This window comes from Bidens hawaiensis, unplaced genomic scaffold (genome assembly GCF_021521415.1).
Source record: "Bidens hawaiensis isolate Kalapana, Puna unplaced genomic scaffold, B.hawaiensis_p1.1 tig00004618_1, whole genome shotgun sequence".
NCBI classification, from domain to species: Eukaryota; Viridiplantae; Streptophyta; class Magnoliopsida; order Asterales; family Asteraceae; genus Bidens; species Bidens hawaiensis.
In genome coordinates this window covers 1,405,316-1,415,580 of record NW_027491282.1, presented here as the reverse complement: position 1 = coordinate 1,415,580, position 10,265 = coordinate 1,405,316, and the positions used below count along the sequence as shown (strand labels likewise).

Here is a 10,265-nt window from a genome sequence, read left to right as displayed (position 1 = left end):
GATGTTTTAACATCACTTTATTATATATATATATATATATATATATATTATAAGGTAAGATTGACATACATATAAGCCACACACACTCGCTTAATTTGCTATGCATGGAGGTAAATATTAAAACCTGAATCATATGAACTTAATTATGCAATGAAATGACATAGAATTGTACGTGAGGCGCGCATCAAGGTACTTATGTTTTTAAAATATGTTGTCATTTTCTGTAAACACGGGTTAGTCATAACTTATTTAATTACTTAAATACTTAATTAATAAATTTTATCTTTACTAAATGGATTTTTGTATTTTTTGTGATAAAGTGTATTAAAGTTACTTTTTTTTAATTAAAAGAAAATTATTGTAAACAATATTAGTTGACACACTTGATATATATTAAGAACTTGAACATTTTCTCAGTTCTCACAAACGTGAATAAGTTAAAAGAAATTCTGAAAACAAAACTGTTATGAGAAAGTTAATCAATTTACATTAAAACTTTTAAACAAGTAGTTATATGCATACATGACATATGAAACTAATAACTCGTGGATGTGTAATTTTATTAAATTGTGGGTGAGCAACTTCTCAATAAAGGATTTGTTATAATTAATGTGTTTAAATTGTAGCTATAATGATAATCATATATTGATGATATTTTAAACTCATACCCATACGTTAAACACAACCTGATATGAGAGATATTTAGCAACAACTATAAACCTCTATCTTAAATGATCAACAAAGCCCGGTCACTTAGGTACAACCATTGACAAAATATCATTTACACCCGCAATCATATATTATCATAAACAAAACTTGAATCTATAACCTAGAGTACCACCGTATAAGCATGAAAGAGAAAAATCTGATTGACAAATCCAAATGAAAATTAAATTGAAAACATACCCAAATGACAATTGTTGACCGTTGACTGAGAACAACAGTAACCAACAAGACCATTGAATGAGTCAACGATTACGGCCTCGGGTCAAAGCAACGTGGGTCTAACAAAATTCCATGTGAAAGGGACCATTGCCATTGCTTTCACTCCAATCTATTAAATGTATAAAAATATTTATTGATAAGTGTTACTTTTCTATTACTCCATATCTTGTTAGTTTTGATTTTCTTTAGTTATACTTTGTGTTGGTTTATTTCACTTTGCACAAAAAAATTGGGTTTTCAAGATCATGGATCATGGTGAGAGCATCCTATATTTGTTACTTATCATATTATTTGTAACATAATTGGGTTTCTACAAGTATATGTATAAAGTCTACTAGTTTTACAACACATTTGATTTGAGAAGCAAATTAAATATGGTTTCGTGCACTTACTTTTCGCTTTTTCGGAAAGTTTTCAGTAAGAGAAATTTGTTCAAAAGAATTTGAAGAATCTATAAGTTGTATTGATGACCGAAAATATGAACCCAAACAATGACATATGGAAAGTCGGGAAATGCACATAGCTAAGAAAATGGAAAAGGGGGGGGGGGGTTAGAGATGGTGGCAGTACACTTATTTTAAGATCCAATGTTATGAGACGTCAAGTTTGTGTGTTGTGGTTAAAACCACTAGAAGCTTGTATTAAGTGATTGTTTTGCTTTTTATAGCATGCCTTGCAACAACTATAAATAAGAAAAAGTTAAAACAAGAAATATCTTAAGTGATCATAGAATTGTGCTCAAGAGGACCGAATGCCCCTATTTTTCGCTACTAGAAGTCGCTAATTAGCTCATGAACCGATTGTGTTACATGTTAGTAAATATAAATATATGTGTAATTTCATAATCCTTGTTTGTTATGTGTGTTTATATGTCTTCTGATGATGACGTATAAAACCGTCAAATTACACGGTATGATGAAATATGTGTTTTTATACTTGGTCGATCCGACATCAATTTTAAAGTTTATCTTTCTAGTAGTCTGACTACGTTTAAGGTGGTTTTCTTATTCAAGTAAAGAATGTGAATGAGCGAGATTTTTCATTTTAAAGTTATTTATTTAAAAATCATAATTTTGATCTAAGTGTTTATTTCAATTTAATGGTTTTCTATTGCAACAAAAACAATAAAACACCATTATATTCATTTTAAGGTTTTTTTTTTATCAAATTCTGCAATATGATGAAAAAAATGGGTTTTACACATGATGATCCGACATTATTTTTAAGTTTTTCATCTTAACATTTTGTGAGAAACAAAATAACGTTACATCCTAAAGAAAGAAAAACATAGTATGTTATGAGAAGTAATAAATTATATAGCATTTTGTCACATTGAATCAATGAATTATGCAACTTTTTCTTAAAAAAAATAATTAAAAATATTGTTGGTCTCTTTCAAACTTGAGAACATGGTGAAGTTATAGGGTGGTGCATGTGATGGGCCAGTGTGTGTGGGGTTAGATTCTTTGATGGGTTGATTTGGAAGTACTTCAAAAAAATACGTACGGTGAATCAGACCAAATATCGGTGTTGTGATCATGGGCCCCACCGTAGCAAACAGATTTGTAGGCTGTCGCGTTTGTATTGTACCAATTACACCCCCTTCGTATACACTTTCTTTACATGTTCACACCTATAAATGAAAATGTGAAATGGTGATGAAATAAGTAAATGGTAATTCAATTCTATATTTGATTATGTTATGTATCCGGTCTCACACGCTGTGACCATCTTGGTCAATAGGTGTAGGCGGGAATCGAGAACAGGAGCCAAAACATTTCCTCAACTCGACACTACTAAATGTGACCCTGAAGTGCGCCCCTTCCAACCTAACACCAGTGTAACCACATTTAGAGGAATACCATGGGCTGTTTGACAACCTTGTGCCGAGTCATTAAGATATCTGACCGATTAAAAGGTAGCATCTAAATCAATCAACGTGTTTCTAAAACTTACTGATTAAGAGGCTTCATAAAAGTTGTTTTTAAGTGAATCAAACACTATGCCTCTAACCAAAGTTCGATGTAAAACACAAGTTATGAGAACGTACTCTCATTTCCAAACAAGTGGTGGACATAAACTTTTGCCAATGAAGATAAGGAACTAAATGCAATTTTAATCTATTTTAATTTTTTAATACATACACGGGCACCCGCAAAAATGTGCTATTCTTCACGAAGTCTAATTCTAACTTCATTATTAAATAAAACACTATAATAATATTTTACCTTACAACTAATTAAAAACAAGAATAAATAAAGGGCAATTATATTTAAACACCATCCTTTGGTATATTAATAATTTTATATGGCTCGTATAGGGACTATATAAGCCGTATAATCCTCACATGACTAACTAATATACAGAGAAGATATGATGACAACTTTTTCAGTCTATGCGGACTGTGTACACATCAAACACGAAATAACAAAATTTTGCACCTATACGAGCCGTATAGGCGTGCATGGTGTCCAACAAACATATGTGGTGTGAGAATAACTTATACCTAAATAAAATAGCCAACTTTACCCAACCTTGTTCAACTTTAGCCACGGTTTTAAAAAAAACATATACCCAAAATAACCACTCTAAAACCATTGTCCGATGGAATATTTTAATGGATCCGACGAAATATTTAGTGGATCCAACGAAAACTATCATCCGCTACCTCTCAAATTCTGTTGGATCCTTAAACACTCCGCCGGATCTTTAACGAATGCCATTAGATCCGTTAATGTGTTAAAATATGGCGAGATTTTATACGTCAACGAGTTATTTAGCAAATTCCGTCGAATTCATTAAAAATTCAGTCGGATCCGATGAAAAAAAATGATTAGTTTAGTTATTTTTTTTAAACTATGGCTAATAAAATGATATCTAGCCCCCCACAAATTCTATTCATTCATTTACAAAACACACAAAAACCTCTACACACACTTCCAACTTTCTTCTCTTCACACTTCTTCTTCTTCTCTAACAAAATGTACAAAGCTTCCAAATTCTTCAAATCACTACTAGGCTTCAAAACCACCGACTCAAACCCACCACAACCTCGTCCACAACCTAACAAAAAACTAAAACGACGGTGGAGTTTTGTAAAATCACGGCCGCCACGACATCGTAGCACGTCAAGATCAATGGACATAAGTTCATTACACCATCTTTATAATTCCAACGAGGATGAAGAGTCGAACAAGCGCGCTATTGCGCTTGCTGCTGCTACTGCTGCAGTGGTTGATGCAGCAGTGTCAACGGCTCAGGCGGCCGCAGAGGTTGTTCGGATGACAAGTATGGTTAGTTATGGTGTTAAGGAACAAGTGGCTGCGATCAAGATTCAGTCGTGTTTTAGAGCTTATCTGGTACGTGACATGTTTTGTGTTATGAAACTAGACATTAAGTTCCCTATATTTACAAGCTTTGTTCTTACTTGTTATTTATTATTATTATTATTATTATTATTATTATTATATTTATTTTTTTTGGTTTCTATAACGAGTATTAAAGTTCTATAGTCAATATTATATAAGTTATAGGTTTGAGTGTTTACGTTGAAATAGAAGGCACACCCTGAATGAATTGCGCCGTTATTAATATTTGGATACAAAACTAAGTTGTTCAAAAATTATTTAAGGGAATACTGTATTCATTAATTTTTGTAAATGATTTATGATTGTTTTAAATTTGATAGTAAAAAAAATATTGTTTTCATATGTATCTTTAGTTTTATGTAGTTTACCGGATCATATCTTACGCATGATGACATATAGAGGTGTAGATAACGAACAATCAACTAGCTAGTTTGTTATATCCTTTTGAATTTCAAAAAATAAAATAAAATAAAAAGGAAGAAATAATAAATTTTACTATTTCTTTAACTTTTAATTTTTTCAACTACAAAAATTATTCTGTTTTGCATATTTTCGTGTTGTATATGTTCTGCGTTGATCGTGTTCTCTCTTAATATATATTATATTCAAAGTAAAATATGCTATTAGTAAAACCAAACTTATATTAATAACAATAACGAAATATATTTGAATTCATTTGCATATTTAGCTAATTTTCGTGCATATGTGTCTACTCTTTTTAAACCGATACAAAGCAATAGAACATATGATATTTATAATTTATTCACATGTTTCCCTTTGAAGTATAAACAATTAATTTCAAATAAATTATCATGCTTTTTTGTCATCAAACATGACCATTTACCTAAAAAAATCTAATTATTAACAGATGCATCAAATTATTGAGACATAATAACATGTCACATGATCAAGTTTAATGCTTATTGTTTTATTAAGGTGGCTGGTAAGTTGTCAAAGTCTTGATACTAAAATGGGTACCCTCTTAATTACCTTATCTTTGTATGGTCATTTTCATTATCTGGTTTAAAACCTCATACCGCAATTGAATACACCTATAGTTATATCAATGATGTGACGTTACTGTAACTATTTTAACAACTTGATAGCAACCTTTAAGCTTAATATGATAGCCGTTAAAAACGTAGTAAACACGTTAAGAGTTTAACATGATGTTTGTAAGCCATGCGCGACATTCATACATAAGCCTTGTGCAACAGTCAAGTTATTATTATTATTATTATTATTAGTATTTTTAAAAACTTTGAATAAATGCTACTTGTAACACTATAGTTATAGAAACGAAAATTATAATAATCATTAGTTAAAGGTAACACCCACTGATGGACTTAACTGTACGTACAAAGACTCGGTACGTGTTATGTTATATAGTATCCGTTACTTGTTTTTTTGTAATATCTATAATATATATAAACGAAGACATAAAAATCCTATGTGTCGCGATGTGGTCGCTCCTCCTTTTTTTGGAGTCACCAGATTTGCTTTATTTTTAAATGGAGTCTTCTCATGATTTTGACCCGAATTCATGTGTATGGGTCTTACCAAACCCAGATATTCCTTAATCGGGTTATAACATCTCATTAAATTAAAAATTATTCTCACCAAATTATTGATTTAAAAATCCTATAAAATAGGATATAATAAAAATTAATATCTTATTTATTTTAAAAAAGATATATATATATATATTATTTAAATTAGAAAACCAATTTGATAGTAAAAAAAATAAACGAGTCTTGGGTCTCATCAAACCATAAGTATATTATTAACTTTCATAAATATTATTTATAATTAAAAAACCAATTTTATAATAAAAAAAAATAAACGGGTCTTGGGTCTCATCAAAACCATATAGCTTTTAAACCGGGTTATAATATCTCATTTATTTGTGAAACAATTTATTATCAAACCATAAGTATATTATTAAATTTCATACAATAAAAATATAAATTCAAAAAAATAAATAAATATTAGAACAAACAATATAAAACAACCCCCGTAATACGGGGGATAAAAACTAGTATATACATATATACAGATCAATCACCGTGTATTTTCAAATAGTGACACAAGAAAAAATAATTTAAGTATAAAGTTTCCCGTGACTAATGATTAGGTTATAAAGGTTATTAATCACAAAGTTTACACATACCTTTGATTATTATAGCATTTTCAATTAGAGGTGTAAACGAGCCGAATCGAGTCTGAACTCAACTAGGCACGAGGTCGGCTCATTTTGACTTACAAGAGTTTGAGTTCAACTTGTTTCGAGCCTTTTTTCTACCGCTTGAGCTCGGCTCGTGAGTTGTTTTTAATGATCAGCTTGTGAGTTGTTTTATAAAATTAAGCTCGGCTTGTATATTATATTAGGTAATTTCTATATGTTCATAATTATTTCGAAAAGCCTAATTAAACGAGCCTAAGCAGGTAGTAATTAGTACATATAACTCGAAATTGTAAACGACGGTAATCAGTTGATTTTGTAGGCACGGAGAGCACGGAGGGCTTTGAAAGCATTGGTGAGGCTGCAGGCAGTGGTGAGAGGTCACATTCTAAGGAAACAAACCGCAGATATGATGAGGCGGTTGCAGGCTTTGATACGAGCCCAGGCTCGTGCACGCGCACTTAGGTCCCAAATCACTGATTCAACCACCAAGCCCGCCACCTCTCAGTGTCATTTACACCATCATGTATGCCTTAATTTTGTTTACCTTTATTTCCCTCCATAATTTTTAAATTTTAATTTGAATTCGTATAAAGGACAGTCAAATACTCATAATCTCCTTTACGTGTAAACAAATAAGCTCGCTTGAAACCGGCTAATTACAAACGAGTTAAGCTTGTAAACAAGTAGAGCTCAAGCCACTCGAGCTTACTTTGAAAATTATTCAAATTTCCGCTCGAGCTCAACTAAAGAGGAATATATGTATAAAAAGGACATTAATTTAATCTTCTATATCTAATAAACAATAATAATGATTTTTTTTAATAATATAACTTATAAGTAATATAATTACACCATAAGTCTTATTCTATAACGTATCTTTGGCTTGCAGGGGCCTGCAACTCCTGAAAAGTTGGAACATTTTCCACATGCTAAACACGATCAACGTTCGATATCAAAGGTACATTATAAGCGTTACGTCTTATTTGAGAGTGTTAATATGTAATATGTAGCATCCGATATTTTAAATGTAACAACGGTTTTTAATCAAATGTAGAGGAACAACTCAAAATCTTATGCTCGTGGTCAAGAACGAACGTTACACGACATCTCAACCGACCATGAACATGACAAAATTGTCGAAGTCGATACTGTGGAACCGCATATAATGTTTAACGGAGGAAGGTTCTTTCAACCGGACCAAATCAGTTTTGGGTATAGTCAAAGTTTGACCACTTCAAGAGGGTCAACGTTTCATCCAAAAACCTCAAGCCCTTGTGCATCTTGTGAAGTCACTTCTTTTGATGACTCAGTGAAAGGAGTTTCTACTCCTATGAAAAGCGAAGGTTCGAGAAGCTGCTTTAGCGGCTACTCGGACCACCCAAACTACATGTCTAACACCGAGTCGTCACGGGCTAAGGCTAGGTCTCTAAGTGCTCCAAGACTAAGGACTCAACTTGAGGCTTCTAGTGTAACAAAGAAGGATTCGGGTTACAAATATGGGCCGGGTATGCAACAGGGTCCAACGATGCGAGAGAGTTTCGCAAAGAAGGCTTATCCAGGGTCGGGTCGACTCGATCGGCTAGGGATGCCGGTCTATGATACGGTGGAAAGTGAGTATTATGATAGTTATTGGAATTGATATATATGTCATTAAGATATAACACTGTTGAATTATATGACCTACAAAGTGCTATTATAAGGTATATCATTTTCTAGGGCTTTAAAATTTGATTCCATCCAATACCACAATTTCTTTAATATTATTACATGGAGCTAAATCAAGAGTTAGCAAACTTATAATTAAACCGGCTAAAATAAGACATGAAATAGAAACGAGCTCAACTTAAAAATACATAAGTTACGCTATGTCTGAAGTTACAAATCATACTGAAAGAAAGAAATACTTTCTTTTGGAGATTTACAATACAATAAATAATGATCTTATCCTAATTACAAGGAGAAATATAAGGTAAGTTACAACTATAACTGACTATATAATTTGAATATAAATGAGAGAGATTTTAGGAGTGATTGATGGTGGACTTTTGATTGAGTCTTTGGTGTTGAATGTTACGGTTGTTACATACGCGGTTTAGTGTAACTTTTGTGGATTTCTTTATCTGAAGGCTTGATTTTAAGTTACATTTTCCCGGTTTTTAGCAATGCTAAATTGTTTCGTTTTCATTGTAGCAACACACAAATCCTTGATGTGAGTAATTTAGTGTTTATTCATGTAAGAATATAAAGTCAAAGCAATAATTTTTAAACACCATGTAAAATAGGAATTGATCTAAAATTTGAACAAATAATTTAGATCATGATTAAAATGTTAATAATTAATAAATCAAACGATGCCATAAATTTTTTATGATAATTTTGACACCAATAAAACATGTGGGAAAAAAACTATAAAAAAAGTGGCAACAATTTTAACCTCCCATTCCAAGATATAAAAACAAACCACAAACAAACCTTACAAGTTTAGTAATTTAACCATAATTTTAGCACCATACTCCAAAACAAAAACAAACACCTAATTTATCTCCCATTGTTGAATCCAACAAAGATTCCGGTAATGAGGAGTTAAATCTTAAATGATTCCATAAAAAAAGATTCCTAGCGTCACCACCATGCCACCGGCGTCATCACCATCCAAGCCACGTCATCCACCGCCGCCGCCACCACCGCCACTACGTCGGCCGCCAACCAATAGCCTCCTACGATCGTCCTACAAGAGAGGCAAGCAAACTAAAGTCTTTCGAGTTGTTCGGTCGGTATTCAGGTCGTTCCCAGTCGTTAAACACACGTCAAACAAGATCCAAGACGGAAACCGAAATTGTGTCACGGGGACGTTATATGGATATAGCGAAGGTCGTGTAACCCTCGCTATACAAGAAAACCCGAAAACATTACCAATCGTGATTCTCGAGTTGGAACTCACGACCGATGTTTTACAATACGAGATGAGTTTAGGGATGGTTAGGATCACGTTAGAGTACGAAAAACATTTAGATAAAGACAAGGTTAAACTTTTGGAAGAACCGTCATGGACAATGTTTTTTAATGGTAAAAAGGGCGGGCTGGGGGTGAAACGTGAGGCAACCGAGGAGGATTTGCACATTATAGAGTTACTTCGGCCCATACTGATGGGGGCCGGAGTGTTGCCTGAAAAATTTGAGGCGGAAGGCACGGATGGTGAGTTGGCATACATGCGGGCCCACTTTGACCGCGTTGTGGGGTCAAAGGATTCGGAGACGCTTTACATGTTGAGCCCTGATGGGAACAATGGTCCGGAATTGAGCATTTTCTTTGTAAGGATATGATCATAACTTATTTTTATAAGGGCTGATTTGATTAGGGTTTGTAAGAATGTTAAATCATGTTTTGTTGGAGATTTTAATGTGTTTTGTGATGGTGGAAATTGGTGTCAAATATTTGCATTAAATTGGGATCATATGTTTACAAGATATAATTACATACATTACTTTATAACAAAACAAACCTAACAATCAACCCATGTGTGTCACAAGTTCTTATGAATTCAGCATAAGATACAAATAAAAAAGCTTTCTAAAGTGGGTGTTACAAAGACAGAAATTGGCATATAATTTATTAAATCTCTTTCTTTATATAGGCTTAGACTAACAAAAAATAAACGAAAACTCCTATATAGTTGACAACTTGACACACTTAATTGTGTAATTTTAACTTCTATGTGTGTATATGTGTAAGCTAAGATTATTTTATAGATTTATTTGATATAAATT

At 32.5% G+C, this 10,265-nt stretch overlaps 2 protein-coding genes across 2 annotated transcripts; both read left to right on the top strand.

The window, feature by feature from the left end:
• Positions 1-3,841: 3,841 nt before the first annotated feature.
• Positions 3,842-8,340, top strand: LOC143627232 (protein IQ-DOMAIN 22-like). The gene is made up of 4 exons (XM_077097102.1): positions 3,842-4,304; positions 6,818-7,021; positions 7,388-7,456; positions 7,553-8,340. Exons 1-4 carry the CDS (start codon positions 3,927-3,929, stop codon positions 8,135-8,137), a joined length of 1,236 nt encoding a protein of 411 aa, XP_076953217.1. The 5' UTR covers positions 3,842-3,926; the 3' UTR covers positions 8,138-8,340.
• Positions 8,341-8,363: 23 nt separating this feature from the next.
• Positions 8,364-10,036, top strand: LOC143627263 (protein MIZU-KUSSEI 1-like). The gene is made up of 3 exons (XM_077097125.1): positions 8,364-8,467; positions 8,513-8,573; positions 9,111-10,036. Exons 1-3 carry the CDS (start codon positions 8,364-8,366, stop codon positions 9,819-9,821), a joined length of 876 nt encoding a protein of 291 aa, XP_076953240.1. The 3' UTR covers positions 9,822-10,036.
• The last annotated feature ends 229 nt before the right edge of the window (positions 10,037-10,265 follow it).

Excerpts from the sequence above, each read along its gene's own strand:
- LOC143627263 (XM_077097125.1), top strand. The coding sequence starts at position 8,364 with ATGTCTGAAGTTACAAATCATACTGAAAGAAAGAAATACTTTCTTTTG. Across the intron at positions 8,468-8,512 it reads ATTACAAGGAGAAATATAAG|AGAGATTTTAGGAGTGATTG; the intron begins GTAAGTTACAAC and ends AATATAAATGAG. Across the intron at positions 8,574-9,110 it reads CTTTGGTGTTGAATGTTACG|ATTCCTAGCGTCACCACCAT; the intron begins GTTGTTACATAC and ends CCATAAAAAAAG.
- LOC143627232 (XM_077097102.1), top strand. The coding sequence starts at position 3,927 with ATGTACAAAGCTTCCAAATTCTTCAAATCACTACTAGGCTTCAAAACC. Across the intron at positions 4,305-6,817 it reads CGTGTTTTAGAGCTTATCTG|GCACGGAGAGCACGGAGGGC; the intron begins GTACGTGACATG and ends TTGATTTTGTAG. Across the intron at positions 7,457-7,552 it reads ATCAACGTTCGATATCAAAG|AGGAACAACTCAAAATCTTA; the intron begins GTACATTATAAG and ends AATCAAATGTAG.